Below are 17,162 nucleotides of genomic sequence, written 5' to 3' on the forward strand. Positions count from 1 at the left end.
ACTTTCATATCAGCGCACACTCCGCTGCAGAGTGAAAATATCATTCTGGAAACATCGTTATGCTCAGTGAAAGTGAAGAAGAACTGCAGGATTTGACTGAATGGAATCGACAGTCTAACAAGTGCAGGATATGGATTGAGAATAAACCAAAGCAAGACGAAAGTAATGAGACGTAGTAGAAATTACAACAGCGAGAAACTTAACTTCAGGATTGCTGCTCACGAAGCAGATGAAGTTAAGGAATTCTGCTACCTAGGCAGCAAAATATCCCATGACAGACGGAGCAAGGAGGACATAAAAAGCAGCCAAGCACTGCAAAAAGAGCATTCCTGACCTAGAGAAGCACTTAATTTGAGGAAGAAATTTCTGAGACGGTGTAACTGGAGCAGGGACTGTGGAAAAATCGGAACAGAAGACAATCGAAGTATTCGGGAAGTGATGCTACTGAAGAATGTTGTAAATTATGTAGAGTAATAACTTAAGGAATGAGGAGGTTCTCCGCACAATCAGCGAGATAAGGAATATATGGAAAAAACTGACAAGAAGGGGGGACAGAATGATAGGACATATGTTAAGACATTAGGAAATAGCTTCCATGGTACTAGTGGGGGCTGTAAAGGGTAAAAACTGTAGAGAAGACAGAGATGGGAATATATGCAACAAATAATTGACAACGAAGGTTGCAAGTGGTAATCTGATTTGAAAAGGTTGGCACAGGAGAGCAATTCGTGGCGGGCCGCATCAAACCAGTCAGAAGAGTGATGACTCAAAAAAAATCGTGTTATTAGTGTAGTGTACTCTACAGCTACATCTCATTGTGCATGTTGTTCTTTTGGTCTTCAGTCCGAAGACTGGTTTAATGGAGCTCTGTGCGCTGGTCTATTCTGTGGAAACGTCTTCATCTCTGAAAGACTATTGCAACCTTCAACCATTCGAATTTGCTTACTGTATTCGTGCCAAGGTCTCCCTCCAGTTAACATTTGCGCGAAATAATGGGAAGAAGGAAATATACCATTACTAGCGTTTGCTAGTATCTTGTAGATGAGTGCTTCCGCAGCGATGTGCTGCATTTGCTGTGTTACGAATGAGTGTAGAGTGAGACCTAAAGCCGGCACGTAGCCTTCTCCGCTGAAGTAGCAGTACAAGATTTGGTGATCAATAAATTTTTCCGGCCAAGTACTGATAACGAAATTGTATTCCACCACCAGGACATGAACTGGGTACCTAGGGGCCGCGCGTAGACTCTCTACTGAGCCTTAGCGACTTCTTTTTTGGAGGCAGTAAATGTAGCTTGTACGAGGGTTGACTGGAAAGTAATGTCCCCACCTCCGTAACTTTTCAACAGTTGACACCAATGGTATGCGGCAGGTACTGGCTTGTTCTGTAGCCTCTTTTCTGCAGCTCCAGTTAGCGGGAGGCTTTGGCATTGAACGGTTGTGCTGTTACAGTGTAAAGTATGGAACCCTGTGCAGACGGTCGGTCAATACGATTTAAGCAAAGTGCATTAATTGAATTCTTGACAGCAGAAGATGTCAAAAAGGAGATTCATCAGAGAATGAAAGCAGTGTACGGTGATTGTGTTGATATGAGTACCGTGTGTCGTCGGGCGAGTAAGTTAAAGATGTTGATGCGGGAACATCTGACCTTTGTGACAAACAAAGAGTTGGACGTACTGTGACAGCAATCACTGAGTTTCACAAGCAAAATGTTCACATATTGATTCAGGACGATCGTCGTATCACTCAGAGAGAAACTGCAAGCTCAATCGGCATTTCACAAGACCGTGTAGGTCACATTATTGCAATGCCAAACCACACACTTCAGTGCCACCACAGCAGAACTTACGAGACTGAATCTCACCACCGTGCGGCACCAACCTCCATACGGTCCAGGTTTTGCACCGTCTGACTTCCATCTGTTCCCAATAATGAAAGATCATCAGCGAAAACATCATCATGCTTCTTATGAAGTAGTTGAGAGAACTGTGAGACTGTCGTTGCGGAAACAGAGTGTCGACTTCTTCTGTGACGGCTTCGTTCATTGTTGGCAGAAATGTATCCAATTGGCTAGCGATTATGTGGAAAAGTGCAAATTGGTAATTAAAGATCACACTGTAAGGATTATTTCTGTGTTTGATTTATTAAAATATTCCCTTCCAAACCCAAATAACGAATGTGGAGGCATTACTTTTCATTCAACCCTCGTACTTCTAATACTAACTAGTGAATGTTTTGCAACTCACCTGTATCGTCAACAGGTACTTCAGACCAGCACTGGTGACCCTGAAAAAAAAGAGATAAAATTAGTGACAATAGCATGGATGAGACTAATGCAGTGCAATGGATTGTAAACTTGTTATGTAACGGTCATTTTAGATAAACCACACAATACCTTTATCAACAACGGTAAAACACTACATCGCATTGGGGAGAACCAAAGCTTCAGTGTCCGTCCAGCCATCCAGATTTAGGTTTTAATGTGGTTCAATTAAATTGGTTAAGGTAAATGGGAAGGTGGCACCTTTGAAAACTAAACGGCCGATTTCCTTCTCCTTCTGTCCCCAGAACGACCCTGGGCTTCGGAAAACCCTAGTCTTCCTTTTTTTTAACACCTTAATCAAGTAATGATAACATCGCATTCTTAATGCACTTGCTGAATATTGCTATAACATCGCTACAAATGCAGAAAATGCTACTAAATAGCTGAGTATGTTATGTTTTTTTGCACTATGTTGGAAGTAGTTCATTTGTTTCTGAAACTATAACCTTGTCTGCCTACTGAAAGTTTTTCCAGATGTGTCTCGCCGTATAATATTAGTTGCAGGGTTCTCCAATCTGTAGGAAGTTACAACATCAACTTCTCTATAAAAATAGAACTACCACCTGGGGTGGCTAGCATAGCTTCAGGTAGGCCCAAGAACGCTCTGGCTCACGTTCACCTGGTTTGGTGAAATTGGCGACGATTTCGGCGACACGGTGACCTGCAGATCTCACCTCCCCACCTTTTACTGCATGAGTTCACCCGACGCTGCGGTCCTTCGGACGGTCTGTATCCTTACTTTAAAATAAAAGATAGGCAAGTGAAGAGGGTGATCACCCCACAAATAAGTATTCATTTGCTCTGTTAAAAACTACGTGGGTGACTGCAAACGTCATGGCAACTACTTTTTTGGTCTCTAAAATGGTGACGAATTAAAAGATTCAGAAATATGCAGTTGGGAGGTTAGTTCATATGTAAACATTAGCGGTAGGAAGATGGATGAACACACACATTGCCAAAAAGATATAGCAGGAGGAAAAAAGGCGAAAAAAGTTTGTCGCAAACGTGTTTTACCGTCAATTGTAAAAGTACACAATAGTACATTACAAATTAAGCGCATTCCACGGCATCTGCAGTAGCCCCAAGAATTCACATTAACGTGACGTGACGTGACGCTAAATGGCAGTCCTTTCCAGGAGATTGAAGTGGAAAAGGAGATCACAGAATGAGTAGAGCAGCCATTCATAATGGATGTTACCCGAGTTGATCAGCGCTCTTACGTAAATATTACAGTTCACAGTGGAAGGTAATGCGCGATTAATGCCACGAGGAGCACTGACAAAACTGTTAATGCACTTTATTACTGACGCACATTCTTGCAACGACACCTACGACGGGCTATTCGGGAGAAAAGCCCTGAACGTCTACACGTAGCATTAATACACCAGGCCAACGCGAGAGCCCATACGGCAGCATGTGTGCGGTGCCTCCTCGTGCGATGGGGACGGGAAATACTGAGTATCAACCACATTCGCCAGACTTATCAGCTTGCGTCTATGACCTCATACGAAAGCTGAAAGGGCCTTTGCGTGGAGCACGCTTTCGAACACCCGAAACACTGTGAGAGCAGTGACCGTGACGTCCGACGATTTGCTGGTGGTTGAGGCTATCGGTATTCGGCGTCTTCCGCAGCGTCGGCAGTGTGTGATTGATTCATTGGGAGACTATTTCGAGAGACTCTAAGATATCACAGGTCCGTGTTCCTGCCCTGTGCTATTGTGTGCTGTTGCAACTGACAGTGAAACACATTTGAAACGACAAAATTTGTTTCGTCTTTTTTTCGTGCTATACAAGGTGCGTTCCATAAGAAATGCGACCAAATGCATAAAAAATAATTTATTGAATATATTCGTACTAATAATCAAATTTCAAAATAGCACCCTCTTGCGTCGATACACTTCTGGAGGCGGTGTTTCCATGCCTGGAAGGCATCCTGGAATGCCTTTTCCCGAATGTTCTTTAGAGGTGATGTAACATGCGTCTGGATGCTTTCAATCGTGTCCCAATGCTTTCCTTTCATGACTCCTTTTTAACGGTGGAAACAAAAAAAGTCAGGAGCCAGGTCAGGGCTGTAGGGAGGCCGAGGAACCAATAGGGTCTTGGTCCCAGCCAGGAAGTCTTTGACAATGAAGGCGCTGTGACTCAGCGCGTTGTCGTGATGAACTTACCGTGTGTTCTCGATGTCGCTTCGGCAGCGCGAGAACTTCCTTTTCAGTCTTTTGAGCACCTCCAAGTAAAAAGCTGAGTTCACTGTAGTCCCGGTAGGTACGAATTAGTGGTGGACAACGCCTCTGACGCCAAAGAAGACAATGAGCATGGTTTTGATCCTGGACTTGCTCATGCATGCCTTCTTGCGATGGGGCGATGGTGGGGTGTGTCACTCTGAACCCTGCCTTTTTGTCTAAGGGTCGTACTCAAAAATCCACGGCTCATCACCAGTGATAACTGAGTTTAAAAAATAAGGATCATTTTCACACATTTCCAACATTTCTCAGCACCGAAGCACTCGCATGTGCTTGTGTTCGTTGGTCAACACTTTTGGGACGAGTTTGGCACACATCTTTCTCATGTTCAAATCTTCCATCACAATGCGGAAAACGGTTGTTTTTGACGTGTTTAGAGTTTGTGCTATGAATTGAAGGCTCAGCCATCTGTCAAACGATCGCGCACACACGTCACATTTTCGTCGACTCGTGCGGTTGATGGCCGTCCACTGCGAGGTTCGTAGGGTAATCTCCTTTCGGCCCTCCATGAACGACTTGCGCCATCGGAAAACTTGTGATTTGGACAAGCAATCAGCCCCAAAAGAATGCTGAAGTAATGGAAACGTTTCAGTGGCGGACTTCCCAAATTTAAAGTAAAATTTGTTAGCGTACCGTTGCTCTACAGAATGATCCATTGTGCAGTGTTACATAAACTCAAAACGGGGTTGATGGAAACGCACGTTCTGACTCTCCGGCAGCTCGCAACCAAGGAGCGTTTTGAAGCTAACAACCCCTTCCACTTAGCCCAGCCGGTTACAACCCACTGTGGTGTACCGTTGCGTCAGAAATAAATTGGTCGCATTAGTTATGGAACGCTTTCTGTATCTTTATGGTTGTGTGTGTGTGTGTGTGTGTGTGTGTGTGTGTGTGTGTGTGTGGATGTGTGTGTGTGCATTCATCACCCTACACGTAGTGTTTACGTATGAACTAAACTTCCATTAGCATATTTAAGAATTTTTTAATTTGTTAACATTTACGAGACAAAAATAGTTCCCATGAGTTTTGCAGTGACCCTCGTAATTTGTTGAGGTCTTGCGTCCTCCAATTAAATTAGTACAAAGTTTCATATCTAAGAAACTTGTGCTCTTCATCCGAATCAAACGAACATTCGCGGCAGCCACTACAGAGTAATCGTCTTCCCATTACACCCTCTTACGAACTCGCGAAACCCATGAAAAATTAAGCACATAGCCCAAAGCTCAGTAATCGCTTCTACAGATGCCTGTTAAAATACTCGTGTCACGCAGGACTTGACTCATGAAAAGTCAGGCTACTGAAACGCATATCGTCGCAGAATTCTTCAGTTTTGAAAAGTTTTATACACGCTCTCGCCGTCAGACGGCTGTTAGCGAATTTCTATACGGAATTAATAAAATCATGCAGCAAGCTAGCGAGCATAACCCAACTCACCGTTGCAGATGCCGGAAAAGACTCGTAGGCTGGTTCAAAAAATGGTTCAAATGCCTCTGAGCACTATGGGACTTAACATCTATGGTCATGTCCCCTAGAACTAGAACTTCTTAAACCTAACTAACCTAAGGACATCACACACATCCATGCCCGACGCAGGATTCGAACCTTCGGCGCCTAGAACCGCACGGCCACAAAGGCCGGCTGACTCGTAGGCGTGGTGTACACTGCATTCACGGTTGTCTAATCACGTCTAAGCCCCGAAGTAATGTCACCATAAAAGTCAAACATTGTTCGCAGTATCAAAAGTCGAATAATACACGATCTTTAGAAGCTACAGGTCGCGCTCGCCTCCAAAAGCGATAGTTGTTTAGGCAGCTCTGACTATAGACATGCGAGTTTCCGCAGCTCTGACAATAGATATACGATGTTTATACTGTTGTTTATTAGTTGCACGGATAGATGGCGTGAAAGTGCGTCTTGTTTTCGAGGTATTTCGTTCGGTATGAGTCACTGTGTTCGACTGCGGATGTAGCACCTTATTGGTACTCTATGTGAGAGAAACGGCGCGCCGTGGCTTATCTGCTGAATTTTGGAGACATTGTAGATGCTCTACTTAGTGAATTTGATTTGGCCGACACAGGTGTCTTTGAAGGCGACTGCAGTACAATGTGTTCAGGCACAGAACTGTAAAACGGCGGCGGAAACTGTTTTATTTCAATTGCTATTACTAGGACTATCGAATTCATTTTGGTTACACTGTTCGTTTGAGACCAAAACACTGACAATTACGGATTTCATTACCAATCTTCCTAACAGCTCCAAATAACCAAAACGGATCTGTAGGCATTTCCTGCAATATTTGCCACCCATAAGCAAAAGTATGCCTCTCGTGTATGTTATTATTTGTTCTTAAAAATCAAAGAAAGAAAAGTGAAACAGCATTTCGCAAGACGACATGTTATCAGTGCGAACAGTGCTGTGTGGCGTTGTGTATGGAACCCTGTTTCAAAATATTTCATACGAAAATGCAGTGTAAATGAACATAGAAAGTGTTATTGTAATTAAATATGATATTCAGCACCGATCACTATATATTTATGAATTCATAACCTCTACCTATGTGAATCTATGATTTCTTAGATTTTACAGAAACAATGCCATGTATAATAATATAATTCGTCCATGTTATACCAGTCAGGATTTTGTTCATAGTTACATATTAAAGAAGACAAAATGGTATTACAATAGTGTTAATTTTGTATTTATATGTTCGATATTTTCCAAGATATACATTTTTGAACACAGCTAAAATTGCCTACATTCTGCGGACATGGGCAAGTACTGGGTCGGTACTGAGAAAGTGTTAATGGTCGAACCTTGCCACGATCTGCTCTGAAATTTTCTACCTTCTGTGGAGTCGAGTACCTCATTTTCCTTAGTGAATACCATCTAAACAGTTTTACTAGTATCAAATGTGACGGACGCTTAGTCGCACTCGAATCGGTCGTTACAAAATGTTATTACATCTGATTATCTTCCAAATATTACAATCCTTCACGCACTGTCTTGTATCTTTCCCACTACAGGTAATGGACGCGACCATCAGTCGTCGTGACTCAAGGTTTTCTCTTCACTTCTGCTGCACATTATTTCTCTCTAAAGCGGAAGTGTATACGCAGCGCCAAACAAAAAAAGTGAGGTACCCAGAAGACATGGTCGCATGTCAACGTAACCTCGTGCACAATCACATTATCGACATGTACATAGATAATTAACTAGAGCTGAAACTCTCTGTTATACAAACAACGGGCATCAGAGTGCATTAGTGTTATCCGTGTTTCGTATTGTCACCAGGCCTGCTAGGGTATACAAGGAGCTTGAATAACGCCAGGAGATGAGTGACCACTGAGAAGGTCAGAGAAATGGCGCATACTCGTGTAAAACAGCGTTATCAGCACCTGAGAGAGTTTGAAAGCGGTCTCACTGTGTATCTCCCTTTGACCGGCTGTTCGAATCATGCAACATCCAGATTTGTGGGGCTGAAACAGGTCAGTTGGGAGTCTGTTATTTGAATTTCTGGAATTTGTTCATACTTTGGATGTTTCAAACACTGGTCTCCTGCAACAGTTTCAGTGGAACATAATCACCCACCCTATAGTCCTGACTATCACCTGTTCCCTAGGTTAAAAGAACATTTGTCCGCAAAGCGATTCAGCTCCGATGACGAGGTGAAAGAAGTGGTTCATAACTTTCTGAAAAGCATGGGGGTGACATGTTATGACATGGGCATACAAAAACTGCCACAGCGTCTACAAAAATGCATCGACAGAAATGGTGATTATGTCGAAAACTAGATAAATGTTCAAGCTGTAAACTATTGCAGAAATAAACAGGTCTATGTACTGATAAAAAATAGGAGACCTTACTTTTGGGATTACTCTCGTACAACAAAAGTAGTAACAGATAAAATAAAATGTTTATGGTTCAAATGGCTCTGAGCACTATGGGACTTAAAATCTAAGGTCATCAGTCCCCTAGATCTTAGAACTACTTAAACCTAACTAACCTAAGGACATCACACGCATCCATGCCCGAGGCAGGATACGAACCTGCGACCGTAGCGGTCGCGCGGTTCCAGACTGTAGCGCCTAGAACCGCTCGGCCAGCTAAAAAGTTTATAAACCCAAAAAACATGAGATAAGTTTAAATAAACGATATAACATAGAAATCAGCTTAATTTTCCAAGGAACTCCTCGACAGAGTAGAAGGAGTGACCCATGAGGAAAGTCTACAGTTTCGATTTGAACGCGCGGGGATTACTGCTAAGATCTTTGAATTCTTGTGGTAGCTTATTGAAAATGGATGCAGCAGTATACTGCACTCCTTTTTGTCAGGCAGAACATATTCTAGCCTTCTAGAAGGTTCGAGGATTCACGCTGGAACGTCCACACGGAACATTTTTGTCAACCTGCCCGCATTGCAACTGCTCACTAGCCTGTCCTCCTTCGCGACCCTTCGGGACAAAGGAAATCATGGCTCCCATCTTCGTCTCTCAATTTTGATGCTTCGCTACCTTGAACTCGGAATGGGACCCTATGATTTTTATGTGTAATGTAGCAGCAGACTCATAATTTTCAGCTGCATATTACCACAAACAAAGAACAATAATAACAACTCTTAAATAATCTTAAGTTATTACGACAGTTCACGTTATGGACTGAGCGTGGGCAGGGAAATGAAACAACACTGCCACATTTCAAATTTTTTTGGCGGATTAAAACAGTGTGCCGGATCGAGACTCGAGCCCAGAACCTTGCTTCACAGTGACTGTGTTGTCCTGGCATGCGTCGTTTAGCACTGATTACGGAAATGTGTCCCTAATGAGGAGCTGTTCGACCACTGTACCCTATTCTTTGTGACTGCCTACGCACACTCATTGCGCCAGCTGGTCTGCTGGTAGCATTTTGGAACTCGCGACTGATTTCTGCTGCTGATTTCATATGTTTGTTTTTTTTTTTTTTTTTTTTACAGCCAGTCTCCTCAATGTTTGACGGTGCCTGTCTACCAATACATCAGATATGCCTGGTCTGGCTTTAGCTGTGGTTGTTCTTTTCGCGTTTCCATTACAGTTGGATGGTTCGCGAACTAAGGGGTCCAAAGGAACGGTTCATCGAAATGAACAGAACGAGCGATGAACGAATTCTAAGGAACGGTCTTTCATAGTTCACTTCGGTCGCAGCTTTCTATATATAGTTCCCGGGAACGGGAAACGCTCGGTCTCGTTACAGCCTCGGTCCCGTTCCGGTCGGTCTCGGCCGGACTCTTCCTTCGCGTTGCCACTCGCAGTTTCACTTCCGCCTGCTCAAAGTTAGTTCAGTATCGAGTTCTTCGTTTCCTTCGCTGCGCACGCCCATTCTAGATCTGTTTCAAACCTTTTTTGAACTCTGAACTTCTGGTTCTTTCCGTATTCTATTCAGCGTCTATGACCGGCAACTAAAATGTATTTTATACTTACGTAAACTACATAAAATTACGTGGTATGCAATACATACATCTTTACAGGGAACAAAACGGCTTATCAGCTTACTTCACTATTTCGATAAACAGCAGAAGAAATACTTGTAGAAAGGCAAGATTTTTCGTTATTACACATGCAAAGGACGGCGGCACGGCACACACGAGTGGCCGTTTTCCGTCTTTTTTTCAATTCAAGGTAAAAGGGCACGTTCATGGTTATGGAAGGCAGACCGACTTGCAACCGAATGAAGTCTGCGTTCCATAATCGAGTGTCTGGTGTCACATTTTGTAAAGAGAATATAATAACTTCTACAATATTATTTGAGTGGTACAGGGTGGCGCACGAAAAATCGGCCCCGAGTACTAGACTCCTGCCGGCCGCGGTGGTCTCGCGGTTCTAGGCGCGTAGTCCGGAACCGTTTCGAATCCTGCCTCGGGCATGGATGTGTGTGATGTCCTTAGTTTAGTTAGGTTTAAGTAGTTCTAAGTTCTACGGGACTAATGACCACAGCAGTTGAGTCCCATAGTGCTCAGAGCCATTTGAACTAGACTGCTCATTGTCGCTTACCAGTCGTCATCTATTGTTTCGAAGTTCCAGAATGAGATTTTCACTCTGCAGCGGAGTGTGCGCTGATATGAAACTTCCTGGCAGATTAAAACTGTGTGCCCGACCGAGACTCGAACTCGGGACCTTTGCCTTTCGCGGGCAAGTGCTCTACCATCTGAGCTACCGAAGCACGACTCACGCCCGGTACTCACAGCTTTACTTCTGCCAGTATCCGTCTCCTACCTTCCAAACTTTACAGAAGCTCTCCTGAGAAACTTGCAGAACTAGCACTCCTGAAACAAAGGATATTGCGGAGACATGGCTTAGCCACAGCCTGGGGGATGTTTCCAGAATGAGATTTTCACTCTGCAGCGGAGTGTGCGCTGATATGAAACTTCCTGGCAGATTAAAAATGTGTGCCCGACCGAGACTCGAACTCGGGACCTTTGCCTTTCGTGGGCAAGTGCTCTACCATCTGAGTTTCGAAGTTGTTTGCATCAGCTTATTTGTTATTTCTTCACTACCTCGTTATTACGTGTTTATCTATTCTACTCGTAGCGGTCAACAATTCCTGTGTAACTGGCGAGCAGTGTGTACTCGGGGCCGGTTTTTCGTGCGCCACCTTACATTATTTCACTGCGATCAGCCACATAACGCTACAGTTGGCTAAACGAGAGGTTTTGCAGAATCACGAAAATTAAGTGTGTGAGAATTCTGTTATGAATACAAACTCTGTACTCCAGGGCGGAGGCAAGTGCCTCCTCTTGGCGCCTTCCATCTTCAGGCACCTATGCTACCAATTTTCAGTTTTTCATAAGAACCGTATACCAAGCACAAATGAACGGTCAACGAGTAAAAATGAACTGTTCCCAAAAAGGAGCGATCACCAGTGAACTAGTTCCCAAGGATCAACGAGTTTGCCCATCTCTAGTTTCCACTCCGGAATCACATCGCTAATAGTCGATTTGGTCAGCTTTCAAAGGTTTGAAATCTCCTTGATCCGCGAGATATACCCAACTAACATCAAAGTCACTCAGCTCTCCTGACCCGCCCAGTCTGCTGTCACTGCTTCTCTACTGACAACACCGATACTCCTCGCATCTTTTTATGCTGGCCGGTCTGCCACGCCCGACAAAAAAAAAAGTTCAAATGACTCTGAGCACTATGGGACTTAACATCTGTGGTCATCAGTCCCCTAGAACTTAGAACTACTTAAACCTAACTAACCTAAGGACATCACACACATCCATGCCAGAGGCAGGATTCGAACCTGCGACCGTAGCGGTTACGCGGTTCCACACTGAAGCGCCTAGAACCGCACGGCTACACCGGCCGGCCACGCCTGACATCTAGCGGTCAATTCCGCATTACATGCGAGGGTCCGGATACTTGTGATCAGCTAGTGTTCTTCGCAAACCATTCTACAGTGCATGCTGGAGAGTACGTTATGCCAATTTTATAGATTTTCTACACTTTTCCAATTGCGTATCGTAAGAGGGAATAATGCTATCTATGTGCCCCTCCATACATCTTAACCCTCTTTAACCTCATAATCTCTCCGCGAGATATACGATGATAGACGGTATGATGGACGCACAGTGCTCCTTGACTGCGGGTTCTCTAAATTTAGCCACCAATTCATCGGGACAACTGTGAGGTGTTTCTCACAAAGATTACTACTAATCTTCTCCGGACATTTCTGTTACATTTTCGTGTCGGCTGCACCGGCCTCCTGCGATCCCACCAGCATGTCTATAAATTTGCTCGCTGTTGGTCTGCGTACCTGAAAAGAATTCCAAACACTTGAACAACACTCTGTAACACTATCACAAAAGACAGGGGAACGAATGTTTCGAAATGTCGGGTGGCACAATATGCATACTGGGATGCTACGTGTGATTTACATACAATGAATCCAAAAAGTATTCGCCTGGCTGGATATGTATTAGAAAACAAAGTCTGTGCCACATCAAAAGATATGTGTACAAAATCTAAAGAGCCAGTCATGTAAGAAGTACCTTGGTAAGTCATTTTTGTTGAAAAGCAAGGAAAGAAATACATCTAGATCGACAACAAGGTTAACAAAACGGAAAATGTAATACAAGAGCTAGTTCATAAAGTATTCGTCCACCATCTCAACACGCCGAAGTTCTGCGCGCAGTGATTAATCCATAACGCTGACCCACGGCACACACTAGAGTCAACCGGGCGCAGCCCCACTCTATCGCCTGTTGTGGTTCTGAACGGCTCCGACACAGTGCAATTAGCGCTATGGACCGTAAGGGTAGTGAGACGACGCTGATCGAAAGAAAACTTATTCTGCGCTTACATAATGAGTGTAAATCATCTTACGAGACTGCTTAAGTTAGTCGGTAGACCTTGATCGATTTCGCACAAGAAAATCATTAGGAAACCAACCACGTACCGGACGCCCTCACACTTTGACTGATGCAAACGTGAGATTTATCACGAGGGAAATGAAGAAGAAACCTAAAATCAGCGCTTCTAAGTTAGCTGGGGAGTCAGAGTCTAGGGGAAAGAAGGTATGTGCCACCACAATCAGAAATACCTTAAAAACGTATGGGTATCACGGCCGGGTAGCACGCAAAATATTTTGGGTCAGTGAACTGAATCGAAAGAAACGTCTTCATTTTGCGATGGAACATAGATTCAAAAAAAGAAGATTTCTAGAATAGAGTGATATTTTCTGATGAGAGTAAATATAGCTTATTCGAGTCGTATGGCAGGCGAATGGTGTGGCGTAAGAAGAATGCGGAGATGTTGTCACGCAATCTTGTGCCAACGGTTAAACACAGTGGTGGCTCCGTGATGGTGTGAGGCTGTATGAGTGCTGCAGGTGTTGGAAAATTACATTTCATAGAACGTACAATGGATCACCGTATGTATATCAACGTTTTAAAGGACAATCTGAATCCTTGCGCCGAAAAATTAGGTCTGCAAGAAAATTACATTTTGCAACAAGATAGCGACCGAAAGCATATGACTCTAAATGCAAGGCCGTGGCTCCTGTACAATACCCCAGAACAACGCCCGTCCTCAGAGCCAAGACATTAATCCTATTGAACACCTTTCGGAAGTACTGGAGGATGGCATCAGGAGAAGACATTTCTAACAAGAGAGACCTAAAAGAAGCACTTCAAGACGAATGGGACAAAATTCCAGCCTCTCTGACGTAAAACTTGGTCAAGTCGATGCCCAGACGACTAAAAGCAGTAATAGCTGCAAAGGGAAACCCCACTAAATATTAATTTTTGTAACTGAAATAATATTTTCAGACTGTAAATTTAAAAAAAAAAATATGAGGGGACGAATACTTTTCGAAGTAGCCCTAATAAATTCTCCATTTTGTCAAATTTGTTATTGCTACGGATATATTTATTTCCTTGTCCATCAATAAAAATGACTTACCAAGGTTCGTTGCATATGACTGGATGCTGTCTTTTATGTTCCCTCCTTTTACGTGACATATACTTAGTTTAAAAAAAAATACAACAAGGTGAACACTTTTTGGACTCACTGTATGAAAGTACAGTGCGTCCGCTCCCCACTTCTCGTAAATGAATTGGTTTCTTCTCCGTCGGTCGCGAGCTCTAACACTTGTGCAATAATCAACGCATTGCAATGTGGCAAGTGGGTCGGTTTGAATGCTAAGCATAACAAAAATCTTACAATGTTAAGATGCCAAAGAATTTTGTTTTATTTGTCCAATCGCAATATTAGTAAAACGATTTCTTGAACCAGTCTATCGTTAATGTTCATAAGAAGATTCCCGGTCATTAGTAATTAGTTCCCGAGCACCGGAAAAGTCACAAAATGCTTCAAACGATCTTAGAATACACGTGAGATGGCATAAATATGTTTTCCGGGTTAACTTTAACAATTAATTCCGTCTTTACGAGGAGTTCCACTTCACACACTAGTTCGTGTATTGCCACGTCGAAAATCTAGCGTGGACTGCCTTGAATTTACACAACATCGCACAAGTACGTCATCTGAGGTAATTTTTCAATAACTGGTCTGTTTTTCTGTGAGATCAGATTTTATACACGGTTTCTTGTATTAACTCCTAGGAAACCGATCGTAGACTATTAGTGGGCTATCTGAAGAATTTGGCGCCTGGTCTTTCAGGGCGCAGTTTTGATTGGTCCATTCTTTCCATCAATAAGCACTGATAGTAACTAAAATTTGTAATTAGCGTTCCTTGATGAATTGAGCGATGCTGCAATTGTTATTAACAATTCTCAGTGCAAGTAATGTCATCAGCACTGTTAGTGCTGTATGCTAATATTTAAACATGAAACACGAGGGTTGGAATTTAGTGGCAACTATTTATTCACAACCGATACAAAAGAGTTACATGTTTGCACCTGTTACTGTCCTTCAAAGTAGACACCAGCGTTGTGTAGAACCCATTGCCAGCTATGTGGGAGGCATAGTACACCGTTAGCAGAGACTATTGTGTTGATGGTGCGAACGGAGCGTTCTATTGCCTGTCGAACCACTGAAACAGTGCTGAAGCGAATGCCACGACGTGGTTCCTTCATCTTCGGAATGAAATCAAAGTCGCAAGGACTTAAATCCGCGACGAGTGTGGTGGATGGTGCAGTACTTCCCAATACCATCGACCGAACAGAGCAGCCACAGCTTGCGCTGTATGCGCCCGAGCATTGTCGTGCAAAATGATGGGTGGGTTCCGCAGAAAGTGTCGCCGCTTCTTTCGCAAAGCTGGTCGCAGGTGATGCTCCAAAAACGAACGGTAATACTGTGCACTGACGGTGGCATTCGCTTCAGAACTGTTACAGAGATTGGACAGGCAGTAGACTGCTCCATTCGCACCATCAACAGAATGAGCTCTGCTAGCGGTATACTGCGCCTTCCATATCGCTGGCAACGGGTTCTACCACGGCCGCCTGTGGCGCTGGTGACTGCTTTGAAGGACAGTAACAGGTGCAAACATGTAATTCTTTTGTATCAGCTGTGAATAAATAGTTGCCACTGTATAAGTTCCAACCCTCAAATAATCGAGCAGAGATTTGTTTCTTGGTGACCACTGTCTCTCTGCTCCATTAAGATAATGCCTTTGCTCGTCCGGCTGTTCTCACGCTATGTGACCATCTGGCGCGTCATCGATGAGTTTGCCTTTTGATCGCTACTACTTGAAAGCCTCCCGTAACAATATCTTCCTATACTATGCATTGAAACATAGCAACAAAAATATAATAAGAGTGGGCAGGGACATGACGTAAGCGTCTCAACCCCAATTCGACCCACTAGCATCTCGTGTGCTACACTCCTGGAAATTGAAATAAGAACACCGTGAATTCATTGTCCCAGGAAGGGGAAACTTTATTGACACATTCCTGGGGTCAGATACATCGCATGATCACACTGACAGAACCACAGGCACATAGACACAGGTAACAGAGCATGCACAATGTCGGCACTAGTACAGTGTATATCCACCTTTCGCAACAATGCAGGCTGCTATTCTCCCATGGAGACGATCGTAGAGATGCTGGATGTAGTCCTGTGGAACGGCTTGCCATGCCATTTCCACCTGGCGCCTCAGTTGGACCAGCGTTCGTGCTGGACGTGCAGACCGCGTGAGACGACGCTTCATCCAGTCCCAAACATGCTCAATGGGGGACAGATCCGGAGATCTTGCTGGCCAGGGTAGTTGACTTACACCTTCTAGAGCACGTTTGGTGGCACGGGATACATGCGGACGTGCATTGTCCTGTTGGAACAGCAAGTTCCCTTGCCGGTCTAGGAATGGTAGAACGATGGGTTCGACGACGGTTTGGATGTACCGTGCACTATTCAGTGTCCCCTCGACGATCACCAGAGGTGTACGGCCAGTGTAGGAGATCGCTCCCCACACCATGATGCCGGGTGTTGGCCCTGTGTGCCTCGGTCGTATGCAGTCCTGATTGTGGCGCTCACCTGCACGGCGATAAACACGCATACGACCATCATTGGCACCAAGGCAGAAGCGACTCTCATCGCTAAAGACGACGCGTCTCCATTCGTCCCTCCATTCACGCCTGTCGCGACACCACTGGTGGTGGGGCGTGAGCGGAAGACGGCCTAACGGTGTGCGGGACCGTAGCCCAGCTTCATGGAGACGGTTGCGAATGGTCCTCGCCGATACCCCAGGAGCAACAGTGTCCCTAATTTGCTGGGAAGTGGCGGTGCGGTCCCCTACGGCACTGCGTTGGATCCTACGGTCTTGGCGTGCATCCGTGCGTCGCTGCGGTCCGGTCCCAGGTCGAAGGGCACGTGCAGCTTCCGTAGACCACTGGCGACAACATCGATGTACTGTGGAGACCTCACGCCCCACGTGTTGAGCAATTCGGTGGTACTTCCACCCGGCCTCCCACATGCCCACTATACGCCCTCGCTCAAAGTCCGTCAACTGCACATACGGTTCACGTCCACGCTGTCGCGGCATGCTACCGGTGTTAAAGACTGCGATGGAGCTCCGTATGCCACGGCAAACTGGCTGACACTGACGGCGGCGGTGCACAAATGCTGCGCAGCTAGCGCCATTCGACGGCCAACACCGCGGTTCCTGGTGTGTC

General features: G+C 44.6%; 1 protein-coding gene across 2 annotated transcripts in view; it reads right to left on the reverse strand.

Annotated features, from left to right (window-relative positions):
• Positions 1-17,162, reverse strand: part of LOC126278603 (uncharacterized) — a 398,515-nt gene that overhangs the window by 316,598 nt on the left and 64,755 nt on the right. For both annotated transcript variants that reach the window (XM_049978838.1, XM_049978839.1), the window contains exon 2: positions 2,243-2,282. In XM_049978838.1, coding sequence (XP_049834795.1) covers positions 2,243-2,282 — 40 coding nt within the window. The remainder of the gene's footprint in view (positions 1-2,242; positions 2,283-17,162) is intronic.

Source organism: Schistocerca gregaria, chromosome 6 (genome assembly GCF_023897955.1).
Source record: "Schistocerca gregaria isolate iqSchGreg1 chromosome 6, iqSchGreg1.2, whole genome shotgun sequence".
NCBI lineage: Eukaryota > Metazoa > Arthropoda > Insecta > Orthoptera > Acrididae > Schistocerca > Schistocerca gregaria.